The 15,820-nt window shown below is 39.2% G+C and overlaps 2 protein-coding genes across 2 annotated transcripts; both read left to right on the forward strand.

Moving 5' to 3' along the window:
- Positions 1-175: 175 nt before the first annotated feature.
- Positions 176-12,659, forward strand: LOC133871167 (phosphoribosylaminoimidazole-succinocarboxamide synthase, chloroplastic). Its single transcript, XM_062308551.1, has 12 exons — positions 176-548; positions 645-746; positions 860-989; positions 3,332-3,424; positions 3,506-3,594; positions 4,613-4,693; positions 10,412-10,501; positions 10,623-10,712; positions 10,878-10,928; positions 11,021-11,067; positions 12,133-12,190; positions 12,265-12,659. The coding sequence occupies exons 1-12, from the start codon at positions 234-236 to the stop codon at positions 12,322-12,324; spliced, it is 1,206 nt and encodes a 401-aa protein (XP_062164535.1). The 5' UTR covers positions 176-233; the 3' UTR covers positions 12,325-12,659.
- Positions 12,660-13,672: 1,013 nt separating this feature from the next.
- On the forward strand, positions 13,673-15,741 carry LOC133871647 (glutathione transferase GST 23-like). Its single transcript, XM_062309076.1, has 3 exons — positions 13,673-13,822; positions 14,753-15,034; positions 15,264-15,741. The coding sequence occupies exons 1-3, from the start codon at positions 13,673-13,675 to the stop codon at positions 15,618-15,620; spliced, it is 789 nt and encodes a 262-aa protein (XP_062165060.1). The 3' UTR covers positions 15,621-15,741.
- Positions 15,742-15,820: the final 79 nt, after the last annotated feature.

The raw sequence follows: 15,820 nt of genomic DNA on the forward strand, positions 1-15,820 counted from the left end.
TTTACTTTAAACCAAATAATCACTTTTTACTAATTAAAAAATTAACATATAATTCTGTTCTGTACAACTGTACAAGCATTTGCCAAAGATACCAATTATTTTCAATTTCTAATTTCTAAATTCAAATTTCCAATTTCAATAATTTTTTTTTTTCTTTTGTTTCCACTCATCGTCGCGCCGCAGCTTTATAGAGCGGACGACAAGATACTCGAAGGCAGAGACAGAGCGAGAAAATGGCTCAGTGTATGCCAAGCTTAAACCCTCCCAAAACCCTCAAACCCAAAATCCCATTCACCAACCCCTCTCTCTCTTCGATCTCTTCCTTCAAAACAAGACCTAAATTCAAGAAGTTCATGGCAATTTCTGCCTCAGTTATGTCGAGCCAAAGCCAAAACCAAGATCATCCACGACTATCGTTAGACTCACTGATCAATAGCAGTCGCAAAGACGAACTTTTGGACCCAATCAAAAGCTCTTTGTCCCATTGTCTCTCGGAAACCAACCTCCACCTCACAGTCCCTGGCCTCAAATCCAAAACCAGGGGCAAGGTAGAGAGCCTAACCGAGGCAAAGACCAAAACTTTATTGTCCATTGGATGAGAAAATCACTTACTGCACTGTTTTTTTTTTTTTTTTTTTTAACAGGTTAGAGATATTTATGACAGCGGGGATTATCTTGTTCTTGTCACGACTGATCGGCAAAGTGCTTTTGACAGAATTCTTGCTTCCATTCCCTTCAAGGGCCAGGTATTTTTCTCCTTTTTTAGTAGATTTTATTTGCTGGTTTTAGTTGGACTAGTTATGGTAAAAGAAATTTGTGGTTAGCAAGTGAATTTAGTAAGACAATTTTCAATTTTCAGGTTCTTAACGAGACGAGTTTATGGTGGTTTGACAGAACCCGACATATAACTTCGAATGCGGTCGTGGCGTCCCCAGATAAAAATGTTACAATTGCAAAGAAATGTTCGGTTTTTCCTGTTGAATTTGTTGGTGAGTTATTACAGGCATATTGATATATGTTTTCCTTTGGCTTGCTTGCTACTTCTACACTTAACAAGGTGGCTTTTTTTTCTTTCTAAATATTATTTTGTGGGGGAAAATGAAAATTGTAGTCACAGATGATAATATAGGTTGGGGATGTTTCTTCCTCACTGTCTAAATTAAGTGATACCAAAAGAGGAGCAACAATGGGCTTTTTAAGTATCAGGAAGTAGCCTTTAGGGTTTTTGGCTCTCTCCTATACTTTTTCGTGTAGGAGGGCTTTGCCTTTTTCTTTCAATAAAATTATTATTAAAAAAAAAGGTAGTTGTTATCCGAAAGCTATTGCTTTTAGACATGGCCAGATAATTTTTATCCATATTTCTTGTTTGGATTTTAAGAGCTTGGTAAAAGGAAGGTGTGGAACTTACCATTTTGAAAAATGCTTTTTTTTTTTTTGTTATCATGCATTATGAAATTTATGTCATTCAATAAATTTTTTATATATAGAACTATATATTTATATATAAAAGTCACATACGCGTATTTTCTTTATATTCAAGAGGATATAGAACAATATAATGATGAAATAATGAACCTTTTATTGGGGAAACCATATAAAGGTATTGTATTTAATTCTTAATCTTTGTGTTATAAATAATAGTAAGCATAAAATTATGGCATGTAAAAGTCATAATGAGCTTCTAAGAGCATCTCCAGCAACATTATGTAAAATACCTAACCAAAACATGCAATTCTGTACTCTAACTACTGCTTTTTCTATACACTCCAACAGATTCTCTTTTCTATTTGCTTTAAAATATTATTTCTCACTCTTTTTTTATTATATTCTTGCCAACACTTATATTTTCGAACATTCATCTTTTCTAACAGTCATATTTTCTAACTAGATTGCTAGAAAGTCACAAAGTCACAAAAACGTAATGCGACAAAGTCACAAAAATGTAATGCCATTTTTATTTTGGTAAGTATATAAATACCATTAAAAGCCTAAATGCTCCCCTAAGTATACAAAAGGAAACACCTAGCTAGAATGAGCAAAAAGAACAAGGAAAACACTATAACTAATTGTCAAAGGAGAAACATAAATAACTATCCAAAAATACAAAGTTTTGAAGAAAAAGAATTTAATCTCCTCCAAAGTCCTCTCTCGGTCCTTGAAAGTTTTGTCATTCATTTCCCTCCATAAACACCATAAAAGGCATGTAGACACCATTTTCCACGTAGCTACACTCCTTGTATTGCTGGTAGTCCAACAAGTAAACATGTCGACTACATGTCTAGACATAACCCCAGACAAACCAAAACGACTGAAAAAGGTAATCCAAATGACATAAGCCACATCACAATGAAGAAGAATATGGTCAACTGACTCCCAATTTCCCTTACACATGTAGCATCTGTCCACCACAATGACTTGCTGCTTCCTGAAGTTATTCATGGTAAGGATCTTACTTAGAGCCGCTGACCAAGTGAAAAAGGTCGCCTTCAAGGGGGCCCTAGTTCGCCAAATACTCTTTCAAGGGAAGCAATAACCTTCACTACAAACCAAGGAACAATAGAAGGATCTAACCTTAAACAATATTCTTTTGGAGGGGACCCACCACAACTTATTTTTATTTCCTTGTCTCACTCTAGCTGAATATAACACCCTGAAGAATGAGGTAAAGATATTCACATCCCAATCATGAGCTTCTCTAGCAAAGCTCACGTTCAATTGAATCTGAATAGTCTTTTTAAGGGCCATATCCCCACACCACTGATCATGCTAGAATCTAATTTTGGAGCCATCTCCCACCTCAATCTAGTGTGACATGAAATTGCCATTAAAACGTACTCACTTTTAATGCTACAAAGTGACAAAAACGTAAATGCAAACGTAATGTTGAGAATGAAGAATGTGTTTCGGTGATGCAGAGAAATAATAAAGAACCAAAATGTAATATTGAGAATGAATACCCAAGGGGTTGGCTCAAGTGGTGAAGGCCTTGGACTTTGGTGGCATAAGCATCAGGTCTAAGCTTCGAATTCCTATAGGTGCAAACAACTCCTTCGGCCACACTCCTAGTGAAAGCTAGATTGAACCGATCCGGGTGGTGGGGGTGTGTTACACAGGTCTGGGCTTTATCCTTCAGGGGTGGCTACACGAAGTGGCCCTGCCTTAAGGGGGTTTCCTGTCATAAAAAAAAAGAATGAATAAAATATTCATGCATTTTGTGATAGTAATGTCATTTTCTTTCCTTCGAAGATGAGGCTTCTTGTAGCCATCCTTTTCAATTTGTTTGTTAGTCCATCAACTCTTCAATTGACACTGATATGCTGCTAATTTGTAGTTAGAGGTTATGTGACTGGAAGTACCGACACATCATTATGGACAGTCTACAAGAATGGTGTGCGAAATTACTGTGGCAATGTCCTCCCAGATGGTGAGATTTGAATTTGTATAATGCTATCTTTTTTATCTTATTGTCCCCCACCCTTCTCATGGTTTCTGAACATGTTATAAGGCTTGGTAAAAAACCAAAAGCTTACTGCCAACATACTCACACCTACAACTAAGGCAGCAGATCATGATGTCCCTGTAACCCCAGATGAGGTTTGATCTCTTGAATATCATTTGTCTCTTCTGTTTCTGCTTTAACTAATTTTCTAGTTACAAATTACCCTAGTTTTGAAAGGAAAAGGAAGAAAGACATAGAGTGAAAGAAAGAAAGAGCTATCTGCTGTTAGACACAAAGTAAAATTTGAAAGTCTAAACTCAAAAGCTTGAGATTTGTGATTTTTTTTTTAATTTTTATAGTGAACTGTTTTCTAATGTCATTCTGTTAAATATATTAATAAATAGGATTCTTACACCTGTTGGAAGTGAAAAACAGGTGGAAAGCACATCTAAGCAATCAAAATGTTCTTATGGCTAATCATTGGCTGTTTTTGTTATTACGGCTATTTTCTGGTATATCTGCAATGCTATGACCTTGGTATCACATCTGTCTTGCAAAGCCTCACTAATATTGTTTAGAATACTCCCTTTGGGTTCATTCTAGTACTTAATAATCAATGATGTTTTCTATTGACAAAAAAATAGTATCTATTTATTATTGGTTTCCTTAATGTCATTCAAACATTTGAAAAAGAACTGCTGAAGCAAGGTCTGCTCAACAGACCTTGGTGGCTCACTATTTTCAAAAATGATTAGAAGAGATGCTTAAGATTTAATATTTTAACTCTTATTGCAGGCAACTTTGAAATATGAGGGATTTTTTTATTTAAATGCTTAGGATGTTCTTTTCCGGTTCTATTGATATGTACATGTATATATATATATAATGTTGACATGTTCTTACTTGTATTTTTCTTTCTAATTAGGTGTTTCTTTTGTATACTCCCAGTGTACTAAGGGGTGCCTTACGCTTTTTAATGAGATTGGTTTCTTACTTATATATATATATATATATATTTGTATTATTTCATATTATATTATATACATGCACATGCAATACATCTGTATATATTTAAGGGGCAGATCTATAGTGGTGGTTCAAATGCTAGCTTTGTAATTTTGGTTTCTCTAACCAGTTTGGTTAGTTGACTTATGTGATGCCTTTGTCTCACAGATAGTTAAACATGGACTGATGAGTCAAGCTGATTATGATGAAGCAAGTAGGAAAGCGTTAAGCTTATTTGAATATGGACAGGTAATTAGCTTGTGTTGGTTAGCTCTTATTGGTATGTTTTCTTATGGTCAAGATCTCATTGAAAAATTATTGTTCATGTCTTGGGGCTGCATTAATCTCGGCATAAACTTTGTCGAATGATATGTTCTATATAGCATGGTTACTTTCTTTTCCTGGGCTGGTTTGTGCGTGTGCGTCCAGATGGAAGGACCATAAAGTATAGCATAATGGAGTAGCTCTGTTATTTCCTGTGGCAAGTAGGCTCCTACCCCACTTCTCTCCTGTACATTCTTGAAGATTAATAATGGTGGACACATCCAATTCAGTATCTAGCATATTTGTTGTGTCAATGAGTGTTTGAATGTGATAGAACTAATGTATTAGGCTGTAAAACCGTGCTCTATAGATGAGCTTTCATTGAATATATATAGGAGTATTACAAGAGATAAACATAAACAAGGACTCCTATACATAATTGATCTAGGACTTCTTTAGCTCTCAAATAACTAGAATACAATTTATCTTAAAACTCTCTCTTCAGATTAGAACTCTATCTTCAGATTAGGACTCCGGATAGGATTAGACCTCTACTCAATAGTCTTTGGATTATGTAGTGCTGCACAAGACTCATAAGTGGATTTGGAGTCTTGAGTTGTAGTTGTTATTGGAGTTGTGTTAATACCCCCCTTCAAGATCAACGGGGGAGATCGCATGTTGAGCTTGTAACAAAAGTGAAGAAACTTGGCAGAAACTAGTGGCTTTGTAAGGACATCTGCAATCTGATCCGAAGTAGGAACAAAACGAACAACTAAAGATTTATCAGCCACACGGTCACGGACAAAATGGAAATCAATTTCCACATGTTTCGTGCGAGCATGAAAAACCGGATTAACCGACATGTAAGTGGCTCCAATATTGTCACACCAAAGAGTTGGTGGAGTTGAGTGAGTGATTCCAAGTTCTTTAAGAAGTGCACGAATCCAAAGTAGTTCGGCTGTAGTGTTGGCAACAGCTTTATATTCGGCCTCAGTAGATGATCGTGAAACAGTCGGTTGTTTGTGGGAGCTCCAAGAAATTAAATTGGAACCTAGATAAACACAATAGGCACCTGTAGAGCGACGATCATCGGGACATCCAGCCCAGTCCGCATCGGAATACGCTTGTAAAGTATTAGAAGAATTGTGATGAAGAAGGAGACCATGAGAAACCGTATGTTTCAAGTATCGAAGAATTCTTTTAACCGTTTGCCAATGAGGTTTGAGAGGCTGATGCATGAATTGGCACACACGGTTGACTGCATAATTGAGATTTGGCCGAGTGAGAGAGAGATACTGTAAGGATCCAACTGTACTACGGTAGAGTGATGGATCTTCCATTGGATCACCTGTAAAAGCCGAGAGAGCTGATGAAGAAGCCATTGGAGAGGTGATCGGTTTTGCTTCATGCATATTTGTTTTCTTCAAGAGGTCCATGATATAACGATGTTGTGAAAGTAGAAGACCCGAATTGAGCTTGATCACCTCCACACCGAGAAAATAATGAAGATCGCCCAAGTCTTTTACAGCAAAATCTGGACTAAGAAGCTGTGAAAGTTCGGTAATGGCTGCTGGATCTGACCCAGTGATGATGATGTCATCAACATAGATAAGAAGATACATAGTAAGAGTCTTGGTGCGATAAATAAAAAGAGAAGTGTCAGCTTTAGAACCCACAAAACCAAGTTGAAGGAGCTTGTCACTAAGTCTTGAAAACCAGGTTCTTGGAGCCTGTTTGAGGCCATAGATTGCCTTTTGAAGCTTGCAAACATGTTTAGGGAAGGTAGAGTGAACAAAACCTGGTGGTTGCACCATATAAACATCTTCCGAAAGGAGCCTATGGAGAAAAGCATTCTGGATATCAATCTGTTTCATGGACCAGCCAGCAGAATAAGCAAGAGATAGGACTGTCCGGATCGTGGTAGGCTTCACTACTGGGCTGTAGGTTTCTCCATAATCCACCCCGGCTTGTTGATGAAAACCCTTTGCAACAAGACGAGCTTTATGTCTTTCAATAGAACCATCAGCTTTTCTTTTAAGCTTAAACACCCACTTGCATCCCACAATGTTTTGAGAAGGATGAGGAGGAACAAGTGACCAGGTGTGATTTTGAAGAAGTGCATTGAACTTGGTTTGCATAGCTTGTCGCCATTCTGGAATAGGGGCAGCATTGGAGTAGCAGTTTGGTTCAATATTGGCAGGAGAAGCTGCTGCCATGAAAGCATGAGGAGCTGGATACCGAATTCTACCATCTGTGAGTTGTCGTGGCTGCACAATGTTGTTCATTGACCTAGTTCTCATAGAGTGTACTCGAGCAGGAGGCTGATCTGCAGAGGAAGTAGAACAAGGCATACTGGAAACTGCTGAAGAGTTATTGGAAATAGTAGGGGAGGACTGGGAGGGAGAATATAAAATAGAAGGAGAGTTCGGGGGACATAGCGGTAGAAGGAGGAGGAAACAAGGATGGAGGAAGCACAACAGGAAGGGAGACACTGGAAGATTCAGGAAGAGGAGAGCCCTTGGAAAAGGGGAACCGGTCTTCATGAAAGATGACATCACTAGAGATGTACATCCGGTCAGATTCTAGATGGAGACATTTATAACCTTTGTGATGTTGACTATACCCGAGAAAAATGCACTCCTTTGAGCGAGGAGAAAATTTGTGAGAATTATAGGGACAAAGATTTGGATAGCAAGCACACCCGAAGATTTTGAGGAAAGTGTAGTCGGGTGTTGTATGAAAAAGTTTTTCAAAGGGAGATTGATTTTGTAACACTGGAGTTGGCATGCGATTTATGAGATAGCATGATGTAAGACAAGCTTCATCCCAGAATTTTTGAGGAAGATGACTGTCAGCGAGCAATGCCAAGGTTGTATCAATAAGATGCCTGTGTTTACGTTCAACACATCCTTGTTGTTGATGTGTATGAGGACAAGAGAGACGATGAGTAATACCAACAGATTGAAAATATGTATGAAGGTTACGATACTCACCACCCCAGTCAGATTGAACACTTATAATTTTATGATTAAGGAGACGTTCAACCATGACTTGAAATTTAAGAAGGGTGGACATGACATCAGATTTTGCTTGAATAGGGAAAACCCATGTATATCTAGTGAAAACATCAATGAACGAAACATAATATCGATTTCCATTAACTGAAATAGTTGGGGATGGTCCCCATACATCGGAATGAATTAATTGTAAGTGCTTACAAACTTTAGAAATAGAGGGATAAAATGGCAATTGATGTCCCTTTGCTTGAGCACAAGCTGAGCAAAACGGATCAACCTTATTGGAAATAACAGGAAGCTTAAACTGAGATAGGACACGATGGACAATGCGAAAAGTAGGATGACCTAAGCGCTTGTGCCAGGAGACCGGAGTGGTGCGTTCACCAACAAGAGCTTGATTTATTGATGATGACGAACTAGAGGAAGACGGAAGCAACTGATAAAGGCCATCTTTAAGGTGCCCGTGATGAAGGAGGAGCCCGGTGTGTTTGTCCTTGATCAAAAAATAAGAGGCATGAAATTCAAAGAAAACAGAATTGTCAAGGGCAAATTTTCTAACAGATAGAAGATTTTTACAAATAGAGGGGACATGAAGAATTTGCTGTAAGATGAACTTACGACGAGACAAAGGAAGAGAAGCAGTACCAGTATGAGAAATATTCAAACCTGTTCCATCCCCTATGCGGATTTGGTCCTGGCCGTGATACTCCTCTTGAGCTAAGTTGAGATTTTGAAGGTGGCCAGTGAGATGGTGAGTTGCACCGGTGTCAGGATACCACAGTTCTTCAGTTGGTAAGGTAGGTGTGGAGTAATAACCTTGGGGATTGGAGGATTGGTACGGCTCGGGCGGTTGAGACGACTCAGATTGGTCCTGTCGGTAGTAGCAACGGACTGCTGTATGTCTGGGCTTGCCACAAATTTGGCAGATAGGTCGAGAAGAGGCTGCATCCGTGGAGAAATAGGAACTGCGTCCTCTGTTGTTGAAAGATCCACGTCCCCGGTTGGAGGATCGGCCGCCACGACCACGGAAACCTCGACCACGAAAGTTGGACGTGCGGGTGGTGATGTTCGCAGCTGGTGGGTGAACATCAATGCTCGGAATTTGTTGTTCCAGTCGCATTTCGTGAGCAAGGAGGTGGCCGTAAAGTTCATCAATGGACAGTGGGTCGACTTTGGTTGTGACCGAAGTCACAAATGGATCGTATTCGGAGCCGAGCCCTTTGAGAAGAAAAGAAACACTCTCAAAATCGTTGAGAGGCTGTCCGGCGGCAGCAAGAGTATCACTGAGCGTCTTTATAGTCTGAAAATATTCGGTGATCGAGTTGGTGCCTTTCTTGACCGTTGCGAGCTGGAAGTAAATTTGCATGACCCGAGCACGGGCCTGAGAAGCGAACATGGTGAGCAGCGTGTTCCAGAGAGAGGAAGCCGAGGGAGAGCCGACTGCATGTACGACATAGGGCTCGGACAGTGTAGAAATTAAAATACTAAGGATCATCTGATCCCGTTGATTCCAGGCGAGGAAGTCTGGGTTGACGATGGTGGCGGGTGCTCCAGCAGTAGTGCTTGGATTTGGAATCGTCTGGGCAGGCGGAAGAGAAGAACCATCAAGGAAGCCATAAGCGTCTTGGCCTTTGATATACGCAAGAATCTGAGTTCGCCAGGCCATAAAGTTACCTTTGGTAAGTTTGATGCTGAGGTTATGATTCATATTTGGGACTGAAAAAATAACAGAGGGCTGGGCGGGTGGTGGGGGATGCTGTGAAGCATGAGAAGCTGCCGATGTGGCAGAGGATTCGGAGTCTAAAGCCATGGATCACGACTTTAGTCGGTGATATGGCTCTGATACCATGATAGAACTAATGTATTAGGCTGTAAAACCGTGCTCTATAGATGAGCTTTCATTGAATATATATAGGAGTATTACAAGAGATAAACATAAACAAGGACTCCTATACATAATTGATCTAGGACTTCTTTAGCTCTCAAATAACTAGAATACAATTTATCTTAGAACTCTCTCTTCAGATTAGAACTCTATCTTCAGATTAGGACTCCGGATAGGATTAGACCTCTACTCAATAGTCTTTCGATTATGTAGTGCCGCACAAGACTCATAAGTGGATTTGGAGTCTTGAGTTGTAGTTGTTATTGGAGTTGTGTTAATAGAATGCCAATTTTTTTGAAAGGAAAAGTGCCAAGCATATCATTCATTATGTCACCTGTCATTGTCTTTCTTCTTCTTTTTTTGGTTCAAATCCAAAATTTAGGAATAGATTATTTGTCATCCAAATCCATTTTTTGTTTCTGCTTATAACTTTGCATTGTCATTGATGCCTTGCCTTCATCAACATTTCCCAATTGGTTTCATTAGGAATTTGCTTTTAAATATGAACAATTGGGCATATCGTTTATTGGTAAGTTTGTTGTGGTTCCAGTCTTCCTCAAAACTTGGGCGCTGATTGTGCCTGAAAACACCTAAGAGCTGATTACTAGTAGTTGCACATAAGGTTATGCTTCCTAACAATTCAAAAGTGAAATCTTTGTGACCTGACAAAACTGAACTTGATCATGCAGTTGCTACTTTTAATCTTATTTTTTTTTGTATCTTGCCTTACAATGTGGTTTCTATATGGGCTTCGTTATACTGGTGAAGCTGACTAGCTTAATCATTTTGTTAATATTGCAGCGTGTTGCTTTGGAGCATGGCCTGGTATTGGTAGACACTAAATATGAATTCGGAAAGGGACAGGATGGTTCAGTTCTTTTAATTGATGAGGTTTATCATCTTCTTTGAAGCATTCGTTTCTCTCTCTTTTTGACCTCCGTTAGATACACTCACATTAACACAAAAGTAATACTATTGTGATTGGATGACATTTCTTGTTTTGAAATTCTAGGTGCATACTCCTGATTCAAGCAGATATTGGATTGCCCATTCTTATGAGGAGCGCTTTCAGAATTCGCTTGAACCTGAAAATGTTGACAAGGTGTGCTATTTGTTCTGTAATGTTTGCTAGTTATCTCTGTAGCATACTTATGTGTCTTTTAATGTAAGGCTTAATGGATGTATATATTTGTCGTGTTCAACGTCTTTTGAGTCTGGTAAAACTGTCTAGTGAACTACTAAAGCCAATACAATGTTGAATATATAGGAGTTCTTGAGGTTGTGGTTCAAGGATCACTGCAACCCATATGAGGATGAGGTAATTCATGATATCTACTCATGTTGGTATTGCTTCTGGAGTTTGTGGATATGCATGTGGATCTAATCTCACTGTGGTGATACGATGTTCAGGTCCTCCCTGATGCTCCTGAAGACCTCGTTTGTGAACTAGCCTGGCGGTATGTCTTTTATGTTATTTACCCTGGATCAGGTCATATACCTTTTCTATTAAGTAAATAATGACAAAATGATCCAAGAATATATGGTTAATGTCCATAGGACTGATGCCATTTTAGCCATTAATAACATCACTTCTATAGTCTTTCTTCAGTATTTGCGGTTATAATGTCTTCATTGTTCAAATCTGGAGAAATTTTGTGGAGCCCCGTCAACTGCATATTGTCCCATTAGTTTTAATGTATTTGTTTTGATTGGCTTGATCTTAAGAGCTTTATTGGTTTGATTTAAGAGCTTTAAGCCACTGACATTTCATCCCATGTCAAACTGCCCTAGTGACCACAAGCAACTGATGCCCTGGCTGTTAGCTGTCTGTAACTGGAATGCGAATAATGTTGTTTATTCTGTGGTGTAAAATAAGCAATTATGTAGGCTGGTGAGGGGGACATAATTTCTGGACCTTGTGCTCATAGCCATTTCCGTCTGCTCATGCCAGACAACTGGGACTTTTTAAATTCTTAAAGAGATTCAAGTAAACACAAAGTAGGAGTAAACTCACAAATTTACTTGTAAATGGTTTTTCGAGGACAACCTTATATATGATCTGCAGAGGAAAGAAAGCAATCGAATTAAAAATGTTTGTCTCAACTGCTTAAAGGATTTCCTTAAGGCTGTTTTGAGTTGGACTATACCCGGTTAAGTAAACTTACCAGGTGGTGACTGCTATCTGTGTGGTTTTTTTTTTGTTTTTTGCTCCTTTATTATTTTACATGGGCCTTAAGATATTGTTGCTAATATGCAACTCATCCTCGGTTTTTGCATGCACGCGTGGGCAGCCATGTGTGCATACCTGGTCTTTCATTGGTGGTGAACATGTTACTGTCAAAGAGCTACTCAACTTCGTCATGATAAAGTTGATCATCATCATGTTCATGGTTGAGCCTTAATGGAAATGCTTGTGTAGATTAACTCTCTAGGATTGTGTATACCAAGTTTCGAACTTTTTGTATTCGAATGTGTATGTCATTCATTTATGTTGAGAGCACTAATATTATCTATAATGACAGATACATATTCTTGTATGAGACGATAACAAGCTCAAAATTCGAGATTCCTTCGATGGAGGTAGTAAATCAATGACAATATTCTTACTGTTATATGTAGTAAATGGTAACATAATTTTGTTTTTTTCCATGCAGGAGCCAATACATGATCGAATTTCTCGAAATGTTTCCCAGGTGCTGTCATCTCTGCAGTAATTTTAGGTTTAACATATTGGTCCGGTCTATTTCTTGCTAAATAAGTGTGAGAAGAAAGCACAAATTTTGTTACAAAATGATGGCCATTTGTTCTTGGGAAGCACTGTGTTGCTGATCCTGTATGCAATTTTCCGCCTGGGTAAGAACGTTTTGAGTCCCCCAAGGCTTGTCATCTAACTATAAGGTGGGCACAACCAAGCAAAATTATCCGCAAGCTAACTTACTAACCACTGTGAACTTATTTACATAGAAGTGTTAACATTTGCTTCTGACTGCTCAGATTTTAGTTAGTTTATACAGTTCCATTTAAATAGTAAATATTGTTTACAATTCTATTTTTTAATTTTTTTTTTCCCTGGGCGTTTACTTTTGTTTTTGCTTGTTTGCAGTTAGTCAGAAACCCTCAAGTGCACAACCATTTGAAAGCAAGTCTTTTCAATGTGATTTGATATATTCTTTTTTGTTTCAAAAGAAAAAAAAAGGGAAAAGAAAAAACTTAATTTGGACTAGCAATAGTTTTATACTTATATCTCGACATGACTTGAACCTGACACGCGACATTCGAGATCAATAATTTTGACACAATTAGCGAATCTGACACGAACATAATACGAAATCAGCGAGTAAAGATTTAGAAGTTTTAATTTGTTTAATTAAATGGGTTGATTTATATAATTTATAATCAGATATGATTTTAACACGACATGTGCTATTGGTTATTTTAGCTTCTATCAATAAAGCAACTGGGACCTGAAAAACATAATGAGCTTAATTGGATCATTTAACCGCTTGAATTATAGATATCTTTAGACCGGTAAAAGGCTAAAAGCTCATGAAAGCCAATGTTGATTTTTCAAATGGGCTTAATTGGATCATTCAACCAATAGAATTCTAGATATCTTTAGACTGGTAAAAGCTCGTGGAAGCCAATGTTGATTTTCCAAGTATTTTTAATTTTAGTCGGGAAGAAAATTCATAGAAGCTTTCTAATATTGTAATTGAGTAATAGTTACTTGGACAGTTAAGACTTTTCCTCAAGCAAATTCCTCATATTATCAAAAGCTGTTTCCACACTTGCCCCAAAAAAAAGAGAAAGGAAAAAAGAAGAACAAAGCTGTTTCTGTTTTGACATGCCAAGAATGTCCCTGATGTTATCTCAGATCCTCTCTTAAAGTCCTTAATTGGTGGCTCACGTGGTTACCTGTCAAATTTGACTTCATGACGAGGCCATGCACAAAAGTCAAAAATCCAGCAAACAGCTTGGTTGACGCTATGAGCCCATTGCCAAGATGGATGTATAAATTACCACAAGACAGCTTGGACACCTGCCTCGTAGAAATTATCGAGAATGGCTGGAGACACTGTGAAGTTGTTAGGGTTCTGGGGAAGCCCTTATGCCCTCAGGGTTAAGTGGGCTTTGAAACTGAAAGGGATCCAGTACCAGTATGCAGAAGAGGATCTCCAAAACAAAAGTCCCATGCTCTTGCAGTACAACCCTGTTCACAAAAAGGGGTAATACTTCATAATCGTCCGGAAATTTTGCTTCTCAATGGCATTTTCGTAATTATTTATAATTACAAAAATGCCATTGTCAAGTAAAATTTCCGGATAGCACTGCTCCACAAAAAGATCCCTGTCCTTGTACATGATGGTAAACCCTTGGCAGAGTCCCTTTTTTGAACAGTGCCATCTTCTTCTTCCATTCAAACCAAACGAACAACTCCCCAAAAGGGGTACAAACCAGGGAAGAAAACATTACAATCAAGGCACCAATAACAAATCTAAACGCACAAAGGCGAGAAGCAGGCCGGAAGGCCATCGGAGTGAGCAGAGATAAAGAATCTCTACCCACAAAACTAGGAAAACTTGGTTTGAAGCAGCTACCCACCGGTAGACTGTGAATACAAGCTGGAATATACAAACAAACACCAACAGAAACAGAAAAAACACAAACAGAAACCCAGACAGCAGACACCGGCGAGAAACGACTGCCGGAGACGGCGCGTGTAAAACGACTGCTGGGGACCTTCCAGGCAACAGACGACTTCCACAAGCTGAGATTGGCATCTTCCAAGACCGGAGGAAACAGTCGTAGCCCACACACGCAAAAGCTTAGGAACTGAAATGTCGGCGCGTGCGGGTCACGACCGGCCATGGACGAACAGCACAGCCTCGAAAAATAACCATCCTGACCAGAAGAGGTCGGCCATCGCATTTGGAAAGGTTATGCTGAAGAAAAGCCAATCGAGGCTAATAGATCTGGCGTTGAACAAAACTCCACGGAAATCCTCCAACACCAACCATTCTTCACGGGCCAGCACCTGGAATCACTGTTTGCCACAAGAAAACAACAAAAAAAAGGAAAAAACCACAACCTCCACCGGTACAAACACCGGGAGGAACAAAACTCCTACAGCCAAAAGGCTAGGAGACAAAACCCCATGCCCTAACGGCGAGGGGAACGCTAGCACCAGGAGGGGGAGACGTAGAGCCTCCCCCCCGGCGAAACGGATCTCAACTGAGTTTACTCTCTCTCTCTAGAAAATACAGACAATCTCTCTCTAGAAAGAAGGAGAAGTTACGTTCCTTGGCAGAGTCCCTTGTGATTATTGAATATATAGATGAGGTATGGAAGCAAAATCCTCTGCTTCCACAAGATCCATATGAAAGGGCCAAAGCGCGGTTCTGGGCAAAGTTTGCTGATGAAAAGGTAAGAGAAGAATCCCAACTTTCTACCATTTGGGCTTCAGCTATATTACCACTCCGATGATTCCAAACCACTCAACCACCGCCAGCCCTGACATCCGTGTGTCTCTCAATTGGAGAGGCAATGTTTTTTGTTTTTTAGTAAAAAAACATTAACAAACAACTGTTTGGAGTATGCATAGAATACTGAATTCTTGTTTCAAAACTATCATTAATCAGTCTACTGTTTTCAGTGTGTGCCAGCAATAATGTCTGCATTTAGCAAAACGGGGGAAGAGCAAGAGAAAGCTGCGAAAGAAGCTCGCGAGAATTTGAAGACTCTAGAAAGTGGTCTCGAGGGGAAGCACTTCTTTGGAGGCGAAACAATAGGCTTTGTGGATATTGCTGTTGGCTGGCTTGGATGCTGGGCTCGAATGGTGGGGGAAATCGTGGGCATAACCCTGATTGATGCAGAGACCATGCCTTTACTCGATGCTTGGTGTCAAGATTTTCTTGAGGTTCCTATTATCAAAGACTGCATGCCACCTCAAGATAAATTGCTAGAGCTAAACAAGAGCTTTCACAAAATTTTGACTGCTGCATCGAATTGAAGTTAAAAAATATTTCTGTGCACATGCTTGCGGTGTGCCTCCATATGGTGTTTGAAGGATTGCTTTTTTGATAAGTAAGAAAATATAGCAATAACACGGCAACGCTGTGTGTGGGAATCGAACCCACATGTATGAAGGATTGCTAATGGATTACGTTCAACAATAAATAATATGGACTTGCTGTTATTCATATCATGCAT

Source organism: Alnus glutinosa, chromosome 6, assembly GCF_958979055.1.
Source record: "Alnus glutinosa chromosome 6, dhAlnGlut1.1, whole genome shotgun sequence".
Taxonomy (NCBI): Eukaryota; Viridiplantae; Streptophyta; class Magnoliopsida; order Fagales; family Betulaceae; genus Alnus; species Alnus glutinosa.